This window comes from Harpia harpyja, chromosome 16, assembly GCF_026419915.1.
Source record: "Harpia harpyja isolate bHarHar1 chromosome 16, bHarHar1 primary haplotype, whole genome shotgun sequence".
NCBI classification, from domain to species: domain Eukaryota; kingdom Metazoa; phylum Chordata; class Aves; order Accipitriformes; family Accipitridae; genus Harpia; species Harpia harpyja.
This window is the reverse complement of record NC_068955.1, coordinates 32,068,409-32,087,905: the sequence shown is the minus strand read 5'-3', so window position 1 is coordinate 32,087,905 and position 19,497 is coordinate 32,068,409. Positions and strand designations below refer to the sequence as shown.

The window sequence follows — 19,497 nt, the reverse complement described above, 5'->3', positions numbered from 1 at the left end:
CTCCACTGCTGGAGGGACCGGCACGGACAGACCCTGCGTATCCTGCAGATGAGGATGCTCCACCACATCTAAAATAGCCACAGTTCCCGCTGTGGAGCAGGGAGTGGGGGGAAAAAAGCTGGGTAGCATCCACCCCGCTAGCGTGGGAGAGGATGTGGCAGGAGTGCTGGCTGCCTCCCAGCCACCAAACCCCTCGCAATTAAAAGCGGATGCGCGGTCTAAAACCTCCAGCAAGCCCCAGCCCTCGGAGAGAGTATTCGGTGCTGGTGCGGCTGAGCTCCCCTGCCGCACTGGTATGGCTCGGTGGTGAGCGGGAGCATGGCTTGGAGACAGGCGGAGGAAAAAAGGACTCCCTCAAATGTCACAAATAAGAGGAGCCAATGATCTTGCACCAGGACATGTTGCTGCATTTCGAGTGGCTCCCAAACACACCCTTCCCTGTCGCAGCGCCCCGGAGAACAGACCCCATCACTCTTCTCTCACACGGGGTTTTCTTGGGTTTGTGCTTTTTATTGCTTGAGTTTGGTACAGATGGTGCTCAGGGAGGAGAAGAGGAAAGAGAAGGCAGCAGCCCTGGCTTTGGTGCCTGTTTTGGGGCAGACAGAGCCAGAGCTGGGCCTCCTCTTCTCATACAGAGGCAAAACCCTTTCCAGGCTTGAGATGGGCAGCGCTTGTGCCCAGGCAGAGTTTCCATCAGCTTCTTCTCAAACCTGACGCCTGGAGGAGCCCAGCGCAGACCTCTCTCTCCCCTAGCCCAATTCCAGCAGCAGGACAGGGGTCTCAGGGGTGAGAAGGGGTCTGTGTGTACTTTTGCTCTCAAACCTTGCTGCTCTTCAGGGTGATGGGGTTCATGCGGAATGGATGCAAACGGCATTGCTTTTTCCTGTCCTGCCCCACGGAGCCAGGAGCAAAGGACACGCGTGGAGGTGGCAGGGCAGCTGCAGTGTGTGGTAGGAAGGTCCCCGTGCTCGTGGGCAGGCGTTGTGGGGACGCCTGGCTGTCAGCAGCACCGTGCTGCCCGCCGGGGCCTGTCCAGCAGGCAAGCGGGGTCTGTGGGTTCACCGGTCATGGCACAGGGCCGTTTCCCCCATCCAAGGCACCCTGCGGTTACATGGGATGCTCTAAGGTGGGCTTGTGGATCCTGACAGTGACCCACGAGCCCTGCAGATCCAGGAGGCAGCTCTTTGCCTTCCAGACTGGGAGATGCTGGTACTCAGACCGTCTGTTTTCCTTTGCGTGGAGGCTGTGAGCTTCCTTCTTCCCCAGTCCTCGCTGGGAGATGGTTGTCCTCAGGAGCCCGGTGGAGGCTCCCCATCCCCCTGCGGTGCATCCCTGTGGGTGTCTGGCTGCAGCGTGGCAGCTCACGTTTCCCCAGGGGAGCCCGGCAGGGCTGCAAAGCTGCCTTCCCCATCCTCCAGCAGCGGGGAGCCGTCCCCGGGGGCTGCCGGTGGGGCCTCGGTGCCTTCGTCTTCCTCTTCTTCCTCCTGGCGCTGGAGGCTCTGCAGGCGTTCCTGCCGCGCCTCCATGAACTCCTGCGCCCCATTGCCCACCAGCTGAACGGCATCCCCCACGCGAGGCGGCTGCCGGACGGGGTTGTGGTCGTAGGAGAGGAGACGCAGGGAGGAGAGGCAGGCCAGGTCGGGAAAGCAGGCGATGCGATTGCGGTCCAGGTCGAGGACGCGGAGGTGGGCCATGCGCAGCAGGACGGCGGGGAACTCCTCGAACCGATTCCCGTAGAGCCAGAGCCCCCTCAAACCCGCCATGCGAGGCAACCCGGCGGGCAGGCGGGCCAGGCGGTTGTCTCCCAGCTGAAGGCTGCGGAGGTCGGGCAGGCGCAGGAGGGCTCGGGGGAAGCGGGCGAGGAAATTGCCCTCCAGCCAGAGGCAGCGCAGGCTCTGCAGGCGGGAGAAGGCGGGCGGCAGCCCCTGCAGCCCGTTGCGGCCTAGGTAGAGGTAGGCCAAGCGGGGCAGGCGGCACAAGGCCTCGGGCACCTCCAGCAACTCGTTGCCGTCCAGGGCCAAGGTACGGAGGTGCCGTAGGGCCGCCAGCTCGGCCGGCAGTTCCCGCAACCCCGTCCCGCTCAGGTAAAGCTTCCGTAACCCCCGTTGAGCCCACAGGGCCGCCGGTAGCCGTCCTCCCCGCACCTCCAGGCGTTGCTCGATGCCCCCCGGCCCTTCGGCCGCCGCCGCCGCTCCGCGCCCCGCCGAGCCGCCGCTCCCCATCCCCGCCGCCGCCGTTGGCGTGGCAACCCGCCGCAGCCAATGGGAGGGCGGGGGCGGGGCCCGACGGGAGGGTCCTCCCGTCGGGGCGCCTGGGTGGAGGCCACGCCCAACCGGGTGGACACGCCCCCAGCCGGGCTCGGCCCCGCCCCGCGCTGCCCCACCCTTGCCACGCCCGTGCCCCCGCCCTGACGCTTTTCTTGCCCTGCACTGTGTCCCGGCCCCCCCCCCCCCCCCCCCCCCACGGGCAGCACCCCCTCGCCCCCCCTCTCCCACCTCCTCGCCCTGCCCGGCCAGACCCTCCGCAGCCTGGGGGCAGCGTTTCCCAGGGTGGGGGTCCCTCTGTGATCTGGGACACCCCCACCCCCCCCCAGGGAGGTGTTACAGGCCCCCCCCCTCCCACCCCGGCGCACTTTCGCACCCCACGAGGCCTGGTTGCACGCCCCGTGGCCGGGGAGGGTATGGACGAAGACCCCAAGGGACCCCCATGCCACGGCTGCCCATCCTGTTGGGTCCTGCCGGACAGGCTGGGGCTCTTCCTCCTCCTCCTCCTCCTCCTCTTCCTCCCGCTGCCCACCCCAGCCAGCCCTGCCTGGTTTTTCCCTGCCGCAAATCAGCTGTGTCATCCCAAAGCCGGCATGGAAAGCCGGGCTCGTACAGCCCTCCAGCGGCTGCCGGCCAGGCGGCACCCCTGCCCGCCCCCCCCCCAAATCCTCCTGCCAGCCTTCGGGGTGCAGGCAGCCCCCCAAAATAAGGGCTGGGGGCAGCCGCAGCCCCTCCACGGTGTCTCAAAGAGCCAAAGGTGACAATGGCATTGTGCCCAGGAAGACTGTTTGGGGTCTTTATTTCTCCGTGTGCTCCCAGGGACTGGGGGGGCCCCAAAGAACTGGGAGCTACCGCTGAGGCTGGGACTCCCGGGGGGGCCACACCGGGAGGTGGCCAGTGATGTCCCCCAGCCTGGTAGGGTGGTTGTTGGTGCTGAAGCCGCTGGGGCGCTGGGGCTGGATGCCCCCCGTGGGTCTCACCATCCAGGTTGGACCCTGCCAACGCCAGGCTGGAAAATCCAGGAGGGACAGGGTGGTGAAGCTGGAGCTCCCCCCTTACCCCCCTAGCGTCACCCCAAACTCACCTGGCGCTGTGGGGGACGGGGTCGGGCAGGGGGTCACGTACTGGCCGTGGTTAATGGTGAACCCCAATGGCTCCTGGGAGGATGGAGGTGGGTTGGGTGCATGGTCCTGCAGGGATGGGGACGGGGACGAGGCCATGCCTGCACCCACCTTCCTGCCAGCACCCTGCTGTCCCAGCGGGCTGGCCTGGGTCACTCAGGGTGCCTGCAGTCCTCGGGAGACGAGTGGGATGGGGTGGCCCACCACAGGCAAGCCCTGCGTGGGGATAGTGGATGAGGACAGGGAGGGCACACGGGGACAGGCAGTGGGATGGGGTCCTGCTCACCGCCGTGCCCAGGCAGCGTGGCACCTCCCGGCTGAACCCGTTGCCTCTCTCGGAGCCCGCCGGCAGTGCCGGGAGTGTCTCGCCGCCCTGCCAGAGGAGGGAGATGGGGTGGGTGGGACGCATGCGTCCCCTGCCCCGCATCCCAGCCCTGTCTGCTGGGGGGGGTTTCTCACCTCGCCGCCCCCTCCCCTCGCCCCGCTTACGTGTCTGTGCACAGAGGGCAGGTAATCCGTTGTGGTGATGCTAACGCCGAGCTGTGGGAGAGCAAAATTGTCCCTTGGGGTGCAAAGGGGGTGAGGGGCTGGCGGGGGACAAGGGACCCGGTGAGGCAGGGGCTCACGGGCTGGGCTGGCAGGACTGGCAGGATGCTGTCGCTCCTTGGGGTGGCCCTGGTGAAGCCCGACTGCTCCTTGGCACCGATGGTCGTCTTCTGCAGGACATCTGTGGGGAGCAGATGGGGCAGGGAGGGAGCCCCACTGTCCCCATCCTGTCCCCAGCCCAGCCTGCGCACGGACTCTGGAGCCAGCCATGGCATTACCCGGTTTCACGGCCCCTGCCTGTCCCCCTGTGTTTGGGGGTGGGCAGGTGTGGGTGATGCAGGGCAGGGGGCCTCCAACACCCCCAAAACATCCTGGGGTCAGACCTAGTCCTGGGACCACTGACACCCCAAAACCTCCTGGGGACGGAGCTGGCCCCAGCACCACCGACACCCCCAAAACCGTACCTGGCTGGGCAGGACCGGCGCGGCGGCTCTCTGTGCCGTGCTCCCTGGATGCTCTGGGGGGGCCCTGGAGGAGCCGCGTGTGCTGGGGACTCACCCCCCCGGTGTGGGGGAAGGAAAGGGAGGACTCTTGGAGGTACCCGCTCTCCGGCTGGTGGACGTGCCGGGGCAGCAGGCTCCGGCCGTTGGGGAGCCAGAAGGGCTTGAAGTGCTCAGTGGTGGTGGACGTGGCGGTGTCCTGGCAGTGGCTGTGGTGGGAGGCCAGCGTGGCTGTGACGGCGTGGCCCCAAAACTTGCCCCCCCCCCCCCCCTCCACTCACAGCAGGGGTACCTACCCCTCTGCTGCACCGCGCGGGCAGAGCAGGCAGGACATGGCCGAGTGGTTGTTGGACACGTAGCCGGTGCCAGTGTGGTGGCCGAGGCGGGGACGGAAACGCGGCTGGCCTGGGTGACAGCGGGGAGAGGGGGCTTAGTCACGGGAACGAGCCCCCACACACCTTTGGGGAGGGCTTCGGGACCCCCTACCGTAGGCCACCGCGTAGCTCGTGGCGTAGAAGTTCATGAGGTCGGCGCTTCCCCCGGTGCGTGCCTTCACCGAGGGGGAGACAATGCCCAGCCCCGCGGCACGAGAGTCCTGCAACAGGGACTGTAGCTTAGCGCGGGGACAGACAAACAGACAGGCAGACGCCATGGTAGGGCTGTCCCAGAGCAGCTCCCTGCCTGCCTGGAGGCACGGGTGGCTGTGGAATGTCCCCCACGGAAGCGGACCTTGGGATGGTGACGCTGTCTCCTGGTAACCGCGGCGCAGTGACACATGGGGACCTCGGTCACAGATTGTGTCACCGCTGCCTGGGGACCGTTTGCCCAGCTGGGACACCCCGCAGACGGCACCGGAGAGCGGGATGCCCCACTTCAAACTCCTGCGGAGGGGGCCACAGCCCCCAGGTGTGGGGCCACCTCCTCCAGGCCCCCAGAAAAAAGAGTTTCAGAGGGACAGGCGGGAGTTGGAGACAGCGGTGAGCTGGCATGTGCCAGAGCAAGCTCGGATTGCTGCCGCCTCCCCTGAGCACCCGTTCCCAATGCTGCCGAAGAGCAGAGCCCTGAGCTCACCAGGCAGCAGGAGCGGCAGGGCTAGCAGCCACGGCTTTATTCATCGTGCCCTGAGAGTCCGAGGGAGCTGCTGCCGGAGGAGGAGGAGGAGAGCCACAGGGAGGGCAGCAGCACCAGTGTTTCCACAGGGCCCCGTGTCCCTCCTCTGCTCCAGGGTATGGGAAGGGAGAAGGCGGCCTCCTCGTCAGCGGGGTGACTCAAAGAGGTACTCCAGGTCCGGCTGCCGCAGCCTCTGCTCCCTCTTCTTGTTCTTGGCAAACTCCCTCAGCATGGCCATCACGTCGTTCTCGAACTCGGCCGGTGCGGGCTTCGCTTCTGCGGTAAAAACAGAAAGGGGCAGCAAGAGAATGGCTCCATCCTGTCCCGAAGGACCATGGTCACCCCGCTAATCCCAGCTCCCACGGCTCGGAGCGATGGCACTGCCTTGGCCGGTGCCCTGGTGAGCAGGCAGGGCAACAGGCAGCTGCACCGTACCTGTGGCCCAGTAGTAAATGTCCCAGTCGTTGCTGGGCTCGTTGATGAGCCGGTCGTAGAGGTTCAGCTGCTGCTCGCTCATGCGGTTCAGGTTCTCCTTCGCAAAGAGGCTGGAGAGAGGACGTACGAGGATTGAGCGCGGGTGACCAGAGGAAGAGCTGCGCTGGCACACTGCTCCCAACCACAGCTGACACCCAGTTCTCTAAGCGATGCCAGAGGACGCGGAGGAGCTGGATCCAAAGTGACCTGCCTTCAGCCCCAGCCTGCTCTCCGTTAACCACTACTTCAGTCCTGAAACCCGACTGGCCTTGCCTCGTTCATACATCCCAGAAATTACATACATCCTTCCCAAAGGATTTCAGCTCAGCCATCAGCTAGGAGCTTCCTCCAGAGCTCTCACGTGCCTCCAGCTGCCTCTGGCTCTGCCCCATCCTGCCCAGCAGCAGCACCAATCATTGCATCCTGCACCCATGCAAGCAAAGCTCTTGTGGTGATTTACCCAATGGCTCAGCCTTCTATCTGCCTTCTATCCTCTAAGCATCACCACAGCTCCTTAGGTTTTGGATTACAGCTGTGCACTACCCCACCAAACTCTTTCCTGCAATGCTCAGGGCTCTTTCCTGTTAATTAAAAACCTGTGACATCTTTAGGGAGCCAAACTGCACGGCAGCTAAGGCACCTCCACCCGCCTTTCTCCCTTAGCTCTCCAGGGCTGATGTTATCTCTCCTGTAAAGTACAAGCCATCCCTGCCTGCTCCCATCTGCAGGGGACAAATTGTTAGGGAGCTGTAGGGAAGGACAGACAGCAGGGAGGTGAGTAAGCGGCGAGGACGGGCAGCCAGCCGGCTCCTCACCTGAGCAGGATGCAGTTCTCCAGCATCCCCCTCTTCCGGCTCTCATACAGCAGCCGGGCTCTCTTGGTCTCCAGCGGCTCATCAGGACGCTCCTGCCAGGGGGGCAAGGGGATCTCCAGCACGTCCTTCCCCGAGTCCGTCGGGGAGTCCCCGCGGTAGCCCCGCTGCAGCCTCACCGACCCCAAAACGTGCCGGCACAGAGCCCGCCCGGGCAGGGAGCAGAGCTGTGAAAGGGACACGGACAGCGCAGGGGACACGTCAGGCCTGGCCGCCCCAGCACGGTGGGGACGGGGAGATCCCCAGCCCCCACACGACCCCCCCCAGACCTTGCTGGCCACGATCCCCCAGCCCACACCACCCCCAGACTCTGCTGCTCCTCCATCCCATAACTCCCCCCACCATGCCATCCCCATCCCGTAACCCCCCCCAAGACCCTGCTCCCCCAAATCCCCCCATCCCAACCCCCCAGACCCTGCTGCCCCTAACACCCCCCCATAATCCCCCCCAGACCCTGCTGCCCCCGGCCCCCCACTCCCGCACACCCCTCCCAGGCCCTACTGCCCCTGACACCCCCCCCCAATCCCATAACCCCCCCCCCCAAGACCCTGCTCCCCCAAATCCCCCCATCCTAACCCCCCCGACCCTGCTGCCCCCAGGGTCTCCCTCTGCCCGCCGCCTCTCCCAGATCCTTGGTTCCCCACAGACTCCCCTTGCCCCGGGACCCTCCGCTCCTAGTAATCCCCCTCTCCCTCTCTCCCTACCCCCCCCCCCTCACCCTGGCCGCCGCCATAGCCCCGCACGGCCCTTCTAGCCTCCCTCCGGGCCGCTCTGTGACAGCGGGCGGCCCGACTCTATGGCACGGCGGTAGGAAGAGGAGAATGGGGGGGGGGAGAGAGAAAGGAAGGAAGCGGGGCGGGCCGGAAGAGGCGTGACGCTAAACCGGAAGGGGTGTGGCGTGGCGCGGCGGCGGTGGCGGTGGCGGTGAGCGCGGTTGGCGCGCGCGCTCGGGGCCTGCTGGCGGTAACGGGCCGGGACGGGGACGGGGGGGGACGGGGACACGGACACGACACCGCGACCCGCCACCCCCCCACTCTACTCTTGTGCCCCCCCTCCCTCCACCCCCCACCACAGCCACCCCCCCCCCCTCCCCCCCCAGTGCCCCGGGCCCGGCCGCTCGGCAGGGGCGGGCCGCGCCGGGCCGATATGGCGGTCTCCCCCCCTCCCGGTGGGGACGTGGAGGGGGTTTAGGCCGGGGAGGGGGCCCAGTTCGGGTGGGTGGGAGCGGTAGGGTCTCCTCAGGGGCCCTCGCTGTTGGGGAGGGCTTGCCCGGGGTGTGTGTGGGGGGGAAGTGGGTGCCCCTGGGTTTGGGTTAAGGGGGGTCGGGGGGTTGTGGCCCCCGGGGTGGGATGGGAAGGGGAGGGGGGCTGGGTTATGCTTGCCCCCTGAGGGGGGGGTTGTTGCCCGCAAGGGTTGGGTAGGTTTAGGGGAAACGGGGCTACGTTGCCCCCGGGGTTGGCCCTCAGCGAGGTGGGGGGGGTCCTAGGCAGAGGGTGAGGGGCTGCTGCGGCCCCCGGGTGGGTCTGGGCTGAGGCTGTGGGTCGCTCTGGAGGGGTGGCTGGGTGCCTGCAGGGACGGGGGGGGCCACAGTCCTATGGGGGAGGGGGGCAGAGGGGACTCAGGGGGGTGTGAACAGTGGGTCCCCAGCACCTCGCTGACCCTCTTTCTCCCCCCTCGCCACGCTGCAGTGCACTTTTGGTCTTCCTGCTTCGCCCCGGTCCCAGCCCGGGCTCCTGCTCCCGTCTCTGGAAATATGTCCGAAGGAGTGGATCTGATCGACATCTACGCCGACGAGGAGTTCAACCAGGTGAGCGGTGCGTCCGGCCGCGGGGCTGGGGCTACAGAGCCCCCTTTTCTGGGGGAGAGCACCGTAATCGGCGTCAGCCAACTCGTTAGCGAGGCATTGGAGCGGTTAGCGTGGACATACCTGCCGGCTGGTATGTACACATTGAGCGGAGGCAGAAGATGTGACCTGTGTGCCCGGGAAAAGGTGGTACAGCACTGGAGAGTCCCTGTGGGGAACGGAGGGCTGGGACCATTCCTAAATCCTGGTGGCTGCCATCTTGAGCTGGGAATAATAAAGGGTCTTTCTGCAGGTTCAACATGTGGATGGTCACAAAATGTTTAGGAGGGGGGAGGCAGGGTTTGGGCCAGAACATTTGCCAGGGTAGTGACGAGCGGGGATCGAAGGGGATAGTTGCAGCCCGATTGGAGAAATGAGAAGTCCAAACTAGAAGAGGCACTGCCAGGGAACCGCAGGGTGAGGAAACCCAGAGCATCGAACCCGCGGGACCACCGAGGCTGGGAAGCTGTGGCGGGGACTCGCTGCGGTCGGAGAGCTGCCCGTGGGCCACCTCACCCACCCGGTGGCTGTCTGGGACTTACAGGAAGAAAAGACAGAGAATGGGAGGGTGCGTAGCTGTTAGAGAAGCAGATTTTAGAGAGTTCAGGGATCTGGGAGAGCGGGTGTGAATGCAGATGTTTGAAGATTAAAAACAACCATGGAAAGCCCATGGAGGAAAGTTGGTCTGCACTAGAGGGCAAGCTGCACGAACTGGAAACAAAACATGCGGAGGAGGGAATCGCTGTAAGCTCCCAGAGGGCTGAAGAGGAGCTGAGGGTGATAAACCCTTTGTTCTGAGGAGGCGAGAGGTTATCAGGTGAGAATATGCCATGGGTTAGACCTTCAGGGAAAAGCGAAATGGTGGAAACAGTGTTAACTGCCTTGGAACCGAGAGGACTGCGAGGTGCTTTCCAACCGCTTGGGAATAAGCAGGAGTTCTCCGCTGAGAGCAATTGCCTTGGAGAAGGGCAGGGTCCAAGCTGGCTGTAACGCTGCCAAAATAACAGGAACCTCACTAGAAAAGGTGAGTTGCAAAGCAAACGTCTGTTCTGCCTGTAGCAGCCGGGCAGCCCTGCCCGGCCACCCTCTGACTCTGAAATACTGCTTCCTGCGTCCTTCCTGAAAAACTCCCGGAATAAACCCAATTCCCCATGTATTAAACAATCTAGTACTGTGCTGGGACCAAACAGAACTGCTCTGGCTTAGGAACTGCCTCAATTTGTGTGTTTTCACGCAATTCACTTTTAACAGAATTGGGAAATAGACGTTCCTGGACTTGGGAGCGGAAGGGAGAGCTGGATAGCTGCGGGAATAAGGGTGGAAGGTGCAGATTAAGAAAACGTGTGGAGGTCGTGGGCTGGAGTTTGGAAGCGCACAGAATAGCCAGGAAATTTCATTTCTGGCAATTAGTCTGAACGCCAAAGGGAAGCAGTGAAAGTGGACATGGTAGCTACTGTCTGGAGAAGAACTGTGACGTTGGTGGGTGTGAGTTGGAAAGTCTGCAACGTCTCGGAGGACAACTGATGAACAACAAACAAGTGGGAGGACTTAACAGGAGAACTCTGCTGCCGCTTCACGGGCGATCTGCAGACATGGGCTAGCGCTGCGTGTCCCGCCTGTGCCTGCAGGTAGGCTCTCCCGCGAAGGCTCGGCTCCCGGAAAGCCTGGAGCAGGAAGGGTGACAAAAGCAGTGGTTTGAGTTGATGTGGGTATGTCTGCTGGGGAGGTGAGAGGGTCTCTGATGGGTCTGGTCTGGTCTCGGTCAAGTCTCGGGGATCTTTGGGAGTAAAGAAGTTAAGCAGCGTTGAGAGGAGGACGGAGCAAGCCTGGCTGCACAGCGGGAAGCAGCATGGAAAGATTTAACTGGAGGGTTTGGGGGACAGTACACAAAATATTTTTGACATGGCCAAGTAGATGGAGGCTTCTTAAAGCTGGAAGTGATTATCAAGGCTGCCAACTCCAGCATCTCGGTCGCCTCAGGCTGTGCGGCAGCAGGAAGAAACCGAGAGTTAATCTGTGCACAATGGCGCACGTGGGATCAAAGGGCGGTAGGAAGGTGCCCTGGCTGCCCCGTGGTCCCTGTGGCACACCAGGGACGCCAGCGTGGTTCCAAATCCCACAGCACACGTGGTAGTTACCGCCGACGGTGCCTGGCTTCATCCCTGTGCACCTCACAAGGCATCACGCATGGGTTCAGAGCGCGTTCGCTGTGTCGGGGTTTGAATGGCAGTGAAGGTGTTAGGTGACGGGGCGGTGGGTGATGCAAGAAGCCTCTCGCTATCGTGCGTTTTGAGCGATGGTCTGCAAATTCAGTGCAGTGGCGAGGGCAGAGAGCAGCAGAGTGGACTCTGAGCGCTTGGGCTGTGAGTGCTTCTACACCATCTTCTTATCGGGCTGTTAGTTTTTAAAGGAGAGTGTCAAAAATGGAACGGACCCAGAGGATCTCTAAAAACTCCCAAGCTGAAGCATCCCCTAAGTAGCATATCTGAGGGCTTTCATGCAATTTCTCCTCTAGCCCTCCTGGTTTTGTTCTTGACTTTATGAAACTTCCAGGCAGAAATCTTCCAGCCTTGGGCTGTGTCCAAAGGCGCTTCGTCAGGGTAGGAGTGTGGGAGGCGGATTAAACAAACAGTTGAGCTGTTTTGAGAATGAGTGTAAAAATACTGCTCCCTGTTGAAATTCTTACAACCTTTAGATCAGCTCTGCAGCTGAAATAGGCAGATGCAAAAGTTACGGCTTGCTTTAGAAATGGACGTTGCTGTCAACATGTCTGGAGGAAAGTGGTTTGATTTTGATACTTCCGTGACCCTTTGAAAGCCATGTGCTGAGCACCCTTCCCCGTCTCTCCCCTGAGCTCACAAAGGGACGTGTTTTATGTGTGCGGTTTCCTGACCTTTACAGTGTCGGGGATTTAACCACCTTGCACTATCTCTAGCAGAAGGTGTTGTCCGAACTGCATTTGAAGTCCTGGAATTAAAAATCTGGGAGCAGAGCCTCTGGTTTTGTGCTGCACAGGACCTGTGCGTTGCTCCCGCGGGCCAGATACCAATGTGGTAATTTGTAGCATGAAATGATGCTCAGCGCACGCTGAATCCGGGTGAGCAATTAGTCTGAAGATCCGTAGTAAACACAGCACTCGCTGTACACTCCAAATTAAATATAGCCCGGAACGGAGTGGGAATTGGAAGGCAGATCTAGGACACTTGAGTTCACAGCTCAGAAGATTCCTCTGTGGCTGGTTCGTGCCGTGAAAGGCTGCGCTGCCGAGGGGAGGGGAAATGGTGTGCGTGTATCTGTGTGTGCAGACGGCGTGTGTAGCTCCTACCCTGAAGAGGGCTCTGCTGGCCCAAAACCGAGTGAGCTTGTGGCGGCGTATCCGAGGCGAGCAGGGTTTGAGGGAAAGTGAAACCCCCAGGCTGGACTTGTGAAGTGTGTGCCTGCCAAAGAGCGAGAGGCTTGTCCGTTGAGGGCGTTTCGTTTTCCACCACTGAACTCTTGCCCTCGCACGCTTACAAAAGGTGAGCTTCTTCCTGGTAGCCTCCCAGAGCAGCAAGTTGCATCTTGCCCCGTTGCTCAAGACAGCTGACACCCTAGCAAGCTGGTCGTCTGCTCGCGTGAGGTGTGTGCTGGAGCTCAGCGGAGGAGCAGACAGAAAAGCAAAAGGCTTGTTGTTGAAGTTTGGGGGAGGAAAATCAAGCCAGTGCAGGTCGCCAGCAGGGTAAAGCCTTGTGGTTCTGCTTCCTGGAGTACTCCTCCCTTCTCCCACCTCCTTATGTGTAAAAAAAATGCTCCAGGGTTACGTCAAGCATTGCAAAGCAGAGCCCATCGCCCTGTCTTCGGGGCACTGGTAATCCTCATTGCTGGGGAAAGGAGATGTTGATCCTGTTGCTGTGGGGCTTGCGTTAATGCTTGGCCGGTCGGAGAGCTGGGCAGCTGGACTGGAGACGTGCACGAGGGATTTCCACATTGCCCAGAAAGAAGAGCAGACGCTGTGGTGGATTGCTCAAGTGAGGGGTGGTCATAAGCCTAGGGCACAGCATGTTTTTTGTAGGGCAGTGGAGTCGTGGGGAAGAGCAGTGCAGTGCTGGGAGGGGTCTGCTGGGCCAGGGGGAAGCGTGAGGAGTTGTCATTGCAAAATTGAAGTGCTGAAAGAGGGACACACCATGGTGGCATGCCACCAAGGGGAGGGGACAGGGCTCCGGGCAAGAGGAGCTGGCTTGTGAGAGATAACAGGCGCCGGATCTGTTTGCTGTGGCTTCATTCATGGCAGTGATTCACCACCTTCTAACTACAAACAGAACAAGACAAGTGGTTTGGGCGCTAAACCTTTGGACTCAGCTTGTGCTGCCTCAAAAGAGCTCGTGCACGTCGGCACTTGGTGAATTGGGATAACTGGTTTGCAAACCGTGAAGGGGGCTTCCTAACCTCCAGCGTCGTTCATCTGCAGCCCCCTGCACAGCGGGGCACCTGCGGCAGAGCAGCACCGTGAGATGACTTTAAGCATCTCCTGTGGTGGTTGGTGTTTGGCTTCTGCTGGACGGTCATTGCTGGGGGGGTGTTGGAGGACTCCAGCAGAATGGGGCAGTCCTCCAGAGCCCCGTTTAGGCTCTTAACAGCCCACAGGTCCCTTTCTGAGCTGCGGTTTCACCCCTGGGATCTCCCCTCTGCAGAGGTGCTCACGGTGTCTCCCCTTGCAGGACTCTGAGTTCAGTAATGCTGATCAGATGGACCTGTACGACGACGTGCTAGCAGCCAGCTCGCAGCCCCCCGAAAGCCGCACCAGCAGCTCAGAGGCACCCCCGGAGATCCGCCAGGAGCCGTCCCCCAAGCCCAACAGCAAATCTCCTGCCATCCTGTACACGTACAGCGGGTTGCGCAACAAGAGAGCTGCCGTCTATGTGGGCAGCTTCTCCTGGGTGAGTGGAATCGCTGCCTGGCTGTGCTTGCTTGTGGAGGGGGTGTCCAGACCACCTACGTGGGCAGTTTGGGTCTCCTGTGGTACATACACAGATTGAGGTCCTCCAGAGAAACCCCTGAGGGGCTGCAGGGCTCTTTGGGGGTGCTGTTCCTCCATGATCCACGCTGACCTGGTGTCCCAAGCCGGGTCGTGAGCTGGGCTTGACATTGTGATCCTCGGGGAAAAGGGATTCGTAGCCCTGAGGGGCTTCAGGTCGAGCCTGGGGCGAGTGACCAGCGGCTGCAGTGTTTCCCTCGCACCGGCTGCTGCCCCACCTGGCTCTGCCTTCTTGGGGGCTGCGTGGGCGAGTCACCTTCCGCTTTTGACAGATACAGGGAGAGTCCTGGGAAGGCTCTGTCTTGTCCAGAGAACAGAGACACCTCTGGTAGCTGTGCCCAGGACCTGTTTCAGACTCGAGATTGATTTTAAACTCCCTGTAGGGGCTCTGAAGGTGTCTGAACTCAAGTGCCCTGCCCCAGCCCCCTGAGTGCTGAGCCTGCGTTAGCTGGGGGGGGGGGCAGCGTGGTCCTGGAAAGGGCTGTGTGAGCTGACACTGGCCTCTCTTCCCCTCAGTGGACAACTGACCAGCAGCTGATCCAGACCATCCGCTCGGTTGGTGTCTACGACGTAGTGGAGCTGAAATTCGCAGAGAACCGAGCCAATGGCCAGTCGAAAGGGTGAGAGCCAAGGGGGATGTGGGGGAATGGGGGAGTCAGGCCTTCACAGCCACGTCCTCTGTGTTGGGGAGAGTGAGGAGGCAGCTGGTGGTTTTCCTGGTTGGCACAGGTGATGCACAGCCCGCCTGGAGCTGGGATGGTAAAGTGGAGGCTCCGAAATAGCGTGGGAAAGGGATGGGGGGGGGTCATGTAACACCAGGCTGGTTTCAGCTGCCAGGGAAGGCAGCGGGAGTGGGTGGTGCTGGGTGGTCTCTGCCAGCGAGGATGGATAGAGCCCCGTGGGGTTTGGCAGGGGGTCCCTACCCCCTACCAGGGGGTGAACCGCTTGGGGCTGGCTTTTGCTGACTGACAGCCAGGTTTTCCCACAGGTACGCAGAGGTGGTGGTTGCCTCTGAGAACTCAGTCCACAAACTCCTGGAGCTCCTGCCCGGCAAAATCCTCAACGGGGACAAGGTGGAGGTGAGGCTGGCAACCCGGCAGAACCTGTCACAGTTCGAGGCGCAGGCTCGCAAACGTGAGTGAGGCGAAGGCACGCCACGGGTTGGGGGGGGCTTCCACGCTGTGCGGCAGCTCCCGCGGGCCCCGCAGATCCCCAGCAGAGCTGTCAGGCTGAACCCACCAAGACCTCGGGGTGGGGGGACACTGCCAGGAGTCTCTGGGGGTTGTTTCCTATTGCTGCTGAGTCTGATTAGATCCTGACCCGAGTCTTTATGATCCCCTTTTAGGTGCTCACACACTGCGAAGATCCCTCGTAGCCTCCTCCTCCTCCTCTCCAAACTGAATGGGCTTAAGCTCTTCAGCCTATCAACATAGCTAAGACCCTCCATATCTATTAGTAGCTCTTCTCTGGATCTCCTCCAGAATTTGTCCATCCCTGCGGAGGTAAGGTGCCCAACACTGGACGCAGTATTCCAGCTGGGGCCTGGCCGTGGGCTTTCTACAATGGCAATAGGTGGTCCTTGCCTCACTCCGCAGCGATGTGACGCCCCAGCCCCGTGCTGGGGGGCTCTGCGGAGCCACAGGGACTGTTGGCAGGAGCATGTACGAGGAGGTCTTGGCCAGCTGTGGTCATTGTAGATCCCGTGGCCCATTTCATGCAAGGAAAGCCCTTCTTCCTAAGCGCCCTGGCCGAGTTACAGTGGGGTAGCTGTGACCTTTGCACCCTCCCTTCAGCTCCAGTGCCCACGGTGATCTGCTGCTTGGCAGCACCATATGCTGTTAGACCGCGTCCCGACCTGCCCTTGCGTTTCGGCAGAGCAGGGTGTGTTCCCTTCTCCCGCCGGGCACGGGGAGGCTGAGTTTCGGCCTGCCCCCAGGGGCCTTGCCGTTGGCACGGCTGAGCTCGCGTGAACCCTTGCCGCCGGCTCAGGAACACCGGCGCCTAGACGGTGCTCCGCTTGACAGCCATCAGAGCGGCAAGGCCCGGTGGGGAGCCGTGGCTCCCCCGAGGGGCTCGGGCAGAGGCAGTGCCCTCCGTCGTACCTCTCCCGTCTCATCCTCAAAGCCTCTTTGGACACAGCAACGGTTCCTGTCCCTCTCTTTGAGGGCAGACGGGCGCCGAGTTTTCCTTCCTCCAGCAGCTCCGTTGCTGTCGGCACTTGGGTTCTGTCTCCTCGTGTTCCTCCACGCTCAGGCCTTTCTGAACCTGTGTGCGATCACAGGCTCTCTGGGTCGTTTAATGTCTTCGGGGACTCGGGACCCAGCGACCTCTCTGCTGGGGACCTCGCGCCATTTCTTGGGGCTTTTCGCTTCTGTCCCTGTAACCCGCTTGCTCGGCAGCTTCCGCAGAGCCTCGCTGGCCGAGAGCCAGCGTCCCCGGGGCACCGTGTGGGCAGCCGGGGTCTTGCTGCAGGAGAGCTGGTACCCCCTTCAAGGCACGTGGAAGCGGAGGCTACGTTTGGCTGGCTGGATCTTTCTCTGGGCACCTTGAGCTCTCTCAAGGCCGGACCTCACGGGGCTGCGGGAGAGGACGGTCCTCGCGCCGGTTGCCACGGGTGGGGAGGAAGAGGAGGAGGAGGTCTCCGAGACCCGCAGGCCCTCCGGCCACAGCTCATGGCTCTTTCCTGTGACCCTTGCAGGTGTGCCGCCGAGGGCCCACTCCCGAGACTCCGTGGACTCGGTGGACGGCCGTGCCACGCCGACAGAGAATGCCTTGCCGCCTGCCCGTGTGGAGAAACCCCCCTCTGTCCTGCCTTTTTTCAACCGCCCCCCCGCCGCCCTGCCCCTCATGGGGCTGCCCCCGCCGCCGATGCCTCCCCCGCCGCCCCTCTCCTCCGGCTTCGGCGTACCCCCACCACCACCCGGCATCCACTATCAGCATCTCATGCCCCCGCCGCCTCGACTGCCCCCCCACCTGGCTGTGCCGCCCCCGGGGGCTGTCCCCCCTGCCCTGCACCTCAACCCTGCCTTCTTCCCCCCACCCAACGCAGCCCTGGGTCCTCCGCCGGACACCTACGGCAAGGCCATGGCCCCCTACAACCACAGCAGGTGAGAAGGGGCGGAGTGGGGGGGGGGCTGCGTGCCACTCGGTACCAAATTGGGGATGGGGGGGCTATGCTGACCCCCACATGTGCCTCCTGCGCAGCCGGGAGCTCGGCCCGCCACCTCCCCCTGTGAGCGAAGTGGAGTTTGAGGAGATCATGAACAGGAACCGGGCGATCTCCAGCAGCGCCATTTCCAAGGCAGTGTCCGGCGCCAGCGCAGGTAACGGTGACCGCGTCCCCGTGACCCCCATGTGTCCCCCGCCCTCCACGCCATCCCACGGCAAGTCCGCATCCCTCGAGCCTTGCTCCGCTTCCCCAGGCGATTACAGCGACGCCATCGAGACCCTCCTCACGGCCATCGCCGTCATCAAGCAGTCCCGCGTCGCCAACGACGAGCGGTGCCGCGTCCTCCTCTCGTCCCTCAAAGACTGTCTGCACGGCATCGAAGCCAAGTCCTACAGCACGGGTGCCAGCAGCAGCTCCTCCAGGTACCGACGGCTCTGGGGCTTGGAGCCGCGTGGGGGTGGCTTTGTTGCACCCCGTCTTGGGGTTTTGCTCGCTGTCTCTGTCCCCGACCCAGCGAGATCCTCTCTGGAGGTGACCGAAAGCTTTTTCTTCTTTTTTCTCAGGAAAAGACACCGATCTCGGGAGCGCTCTCCCAGCCGGTCTCGCGAAAGCAGCCGGCGGCACCGGGACCTGCTCCACAGCGAGGATCGGCACGAGGACTATTTCCAGGAGCGGAACCGGGAGCACGACCGACATCGGGACAGGGACAGAGAGAGGGACCGGCACCACTGAGACAGGTGAGCCGGTGCCAGGGCGCTGCCGCACGTGCCGCGCCGCCGGTGTGGGGTCTCGGGGGTCCCCGTCGAGGAGTGAGGGCTGAGGTGGTGGGAAGGGTCCTCGGCGCTTCTCTGACCACTCCTCTCGTCTCTCCCCGCAGGAGTTTGGCAGTAAGTGGTTTTTAATGGACTCATATCTCCTCACCTCGATCAGGACTACGTGACCGAGGCCGCTCCACCCCCCTGCCCCTTCCCCGCCACCCCCAGCTCTCTCCGGGCGCCCGAGGAAAAACCGTGCCGCGCTCCGGCGGGACTCCCACCGACACCTCGTGGCCTTGGGGCCTGAGCCTTTGCCCGCACTCACCGCTACTGCTGCTTCCCCGGGGAGAGACGGGGAGCTGGGGAACGCCTGCGCCTGGGCCTCCCTGCTCCACTCCGTGGACTCTCGGACCCAAAGAGAAATGGTGCTTTTTTTTCCATGGAGGGAGGTTTGCGAGCCCTTTCCTCTCCGGGGGTGGCTGGAGGGGATGGACCCCTCCCTGTGGGCGTGAAGCGTGGGGGCTTGGAGGCGCACGGCTCCCGATCCCGTGCCCGGGTTCGCTGGTGTGGAGTCTTCTGCCACGTACCATCCTCTCGCCTCGTCTGGGGACACTCCTGTCCCCATCACCCCAGCAGTCCCAGCACGGGCCCCCCCATCCCGCAGGACACTGAGCCACGCTCCTCCTTCTCCCCCCTCTGATGGAGGGGAAGCGCAGCCCATCCCCTGCGCGGGCCTGCTTTTCCCCCCTCGCCCTCTCCGCTCTGTCTGGGAGCGACGTGCTGAGGAAGGGGGGACTAGAGCTGGGCCGGGGGTCGCCCCCTCTCTCTGCCCCGACGTTCCTCACCGGCTCGCCGCAGCGGCATTGCCATCCCAAACAGCAGCTCCGGCTGCCGAGCGCCAGCAGGGTCCTGCACGGAGCCGGCCTCTCCCGCAGCACCTTCCTTGTTTTAGAGGAAGCGGAGGAGGCAGAGCGGGGCAGGGCAGGCTGCCACCCCCCCTGCCTTGAGGACTACCTGTCCCCCGCAGGTGCTGGGGGCTCTCCCAGCTGTGTCCCTGCGTCCCCTGGCTACCCTTTCCTAACAGGCGGTGCGGCGGTTCCGCGCGTGGTAGCAGCTCGGCTGTGTCGCGCAGGCCGGGATGGGGGTGGTGGGGACACGGTGGCGGGGAGGGGGGTGTCCCTGTGCACTGCACGGAGCAGCGGGCAGCTAGGTGGGAGCCCCCCCACCCCAGCCCTGCGCTTTTCTGGGCTGCGAGGCCCCACACGCGTCCCTCCGGCAGGAGAGGGAGAGCCCAGGAGGGTCGGGGTGAGCTGAGGAGACACAAGGTGACTTCCAGGGTGGGTGCCAGCCCCCAGGGCTGCCGGCCGGGCGGTGTCACTCTCTGAACTGTTGCTGGACAGGAGAAGCCCAGCTCCGGAGGTCTTTTTAGGTTGAAATGACACACAAACAAAAAAAAGAAAAAAAAACAAAAAAACCACAACCCATCTTGTAAAGTACCATGAGGTGCCGGCTTAGCGGGTGAGTGCCGGGGGGAGCGCTCGGTGGGAGAGTTCTGTTTTTTACTTAATGACACAAATTTTTAGTTTCTTTCCAAATATAGTGGGGAAAAGTGCAGAGCAAACCCCTATTAACCACCCAGCGAGGCGCTGCCCCTCCTGCTCGCAGTGACTAGATTTGTTTGTCTTTCTGATAGGTTGGAAATTGTGTAATAAACTTGATGACATTGTCGATCTTTTATACGGCGCTGTAGGGCTCTTCTGTTGTGTTTCCTCCCTGTGATGAGTGGGGTGGGAGCATTTTAGGGCCACTGTGTGGGAGGGAAGACCAGT

The 19,497-nt window shown here is 62.5% G+C and overlaps 4 protein-coding genes across 6 annotated transcripts; 1 reads left to right on the top strand and 3 right to left on the bottom strand.

Moving 5' to 3' along the window:
* Positions 1 to 512: 512 nt before the first annotated feature.
* On the bottom strand, positions 513 to 2,224 carry LRRC10B (leucine rich repeat containing 10B). The gene has a single exon (XM_052812016.1). It carries the CDS (start codon positions 2,220 to 2,222, stop codon positions 1,362 to 1,364), a length of 861 nt encoding a protein of 286 aa, XP_052667976.1. The 5' UTR covers positions 2,223 to 2,224; the 3' UTR covers positions 513 to 1,361.
* Positions 2,225 to 3,033: 809 nt separating this feature from the next.
* Positions 3,034 to 5,628, bottom strand: PPP1R32 (protein phosphatase 1 regulatory subunit 32). Of its 2 annotated transcripts, XM_052811992.1 has the most exons (9): positions 5,161 to 5,396; positions 4,918 to 5,026; positions 4,728 to 4,836; positions 4,396 to 4,640; positions 4,012 to 4,112; positions 3,875 to 3,925; positions 3,672 to 3,758; positions 3,349 to 3,421; positions 3,034 to 3,273 (listed from the first exon to the last, which is right to left on the bottom strand). In XM_052811992.1, the coding sequence occupies exons 1-9, from the start codon at positions 5,206 to 5,208 to the stop codon at positions 3,113 to 3,115; spliced, it is 984 nt and encodes a 327-aa protein (XP_052667952.1). In that variant the 5' UTR covers positions 5,209 to 5,396; the 3' UTR covers positions 3,034 to 3,112. The 2 variants fall into 2 exon arrangements, 1 of the variants encoding a protein (XP_052667952.1); XR_008238844.1 differs by lacking the exon at positions 5,161 to 5,396 and adding an exon at positions 5,503 to 5,628 and having other exon boundaries at positions 3,179 to 3,273; positions 3,349 to 3,758; positions 3,875 to 4,640.
* On the bottom strand, positions 5,525 to 7,739 carry SDHAF2 (succinate dehydrogenase complex assembly factor 2). Its single transcript, XM_052812035.1, has 4 exons — positions 7,606 to 7,739; positions 6,831 to 7,054; positions 5,977 to 6,086; positions 5,525 to 5,817 (listed from the first exon to the last, which is right to left on the bottom strand). Exons 1-4 carry the CDS (start codon positions 7,618 to 7,620, stop codon positions 5,687 to 5,689), a joined length of 480 nt encoding a protein of 159 aa, XP_052667995.1. The 5' UTR covers positions 7,621 to 7,739; the 3' UTR covers positions 5,525 to 5,686.
* An 11-nt stretch (positions 7,740 to 7,750) lies between these two features.
* CPSF7 (cleavage and polyadenylation specific factor 7) lies at positions 7,751 to 19,405 on the top strand. Of its 2 annotated transcripts, none has more exons than XM_052811993.1 (10): positions 7,751 to 7,811; positions 8,576 to 8,694; positions 13,428 to 13,646; positions 14,261 to 14,364; positions 14,733 to 14,878; positions 16,443 to 16,851; positions 16,949 to 17,067; positions 17,167 to 17,335; positions 17,477 to 17,650; positions 17,791 to 19,405. In XM_052811993.1, the coding sequence occupies exons 2-9, from the start codon at positions 8,641 to 8,643 to the stop codon at positions 17,643 to 17,645; spliced, it is 1,389 nt and encodes a 462-aa protein (XP_052667953.1). In that variant the 5' UTR covers positions 7,751 to 7,811; positions 8,576 to 8,640; the 3' UTR covers positions 17,646 to 17,650; positions 17,791 to 19,405. The 2 variants fall into 2 exon arrangements, with proteins under 2 accessions (XP_052667953.1, XP_052667954.1); XM_052811994.1 differs by having other exon boundaries at positions 7,769 to 7,850.
* Positions 19,406 to 19,497: the final 92 nt, after the last annotated feature.

Coding starts and splice junctions, on each gene's coding strand:
- CPSF7 (XM_052811993.1), top strand. CDS start 8,641: ATGTCCGAAGGAGTGGATCTGATCGACATCTACGCCGACGAGGAGTTC. Junction 13,647..14,260: donor ATGTGGGCAGCTTCTCCTGG/GTGAGTGGAATC, acceptor TCTTCCCCTCAG/TGGACAACTGACCAGCAGCT. Junction 16,852..16,948: donor GCCCCCTACAACCACAGCAG/GTGAGAAGGGGC, acceptor CCTCCTGCGCAG/CCGGGAGCTCGGCCCGCCAC.
- LRRC10B (XM_052812016.1), bottom strand. CDS start 2,222: ATGGGGAGCGGCGGCTCGGCGGGGCGCGGAGCGGCGGCGGCGGCCGAA.
- SDHAF2 (XM_052812035.1), bottom strand. Junction 6,087..6,830: donor GAGAACTGCATCCTGCTCAG/GTGAGGAGCCGG, acceptor TCCTCTCTCCAG/CCTCTTTGCGAAGGAGAACC. Junction 5,818..5,976: donor CATTTACTACTGGGCCACAG/GTACGGTGCAGC, acceptor TTTTTACCGCAG/AAGCGAAGCCCGCACCGGCC.
- PPP1R32 (XM_052811992.1), bottom strand. CDS start 5,208: ATGTGTCACTGCGCCGCGGTTACCAGGAGACAGCGTCACCATCCCAAG. Junction 5,027..5,160: donor GACAGCGTCACCATCCCAAG/GTCCGCTTCCGT, acceptor TCCCTGTTGCAG/GACTCTCGTGCCGCGGGGCT. Junction 4,837..4,917: donor GAGCTACGCGGTGGCCTACG/GTAGGGGGTCCC, acceptor GCTGTCACCCAG/GCCAGCCGCGTTTCCGTCCC.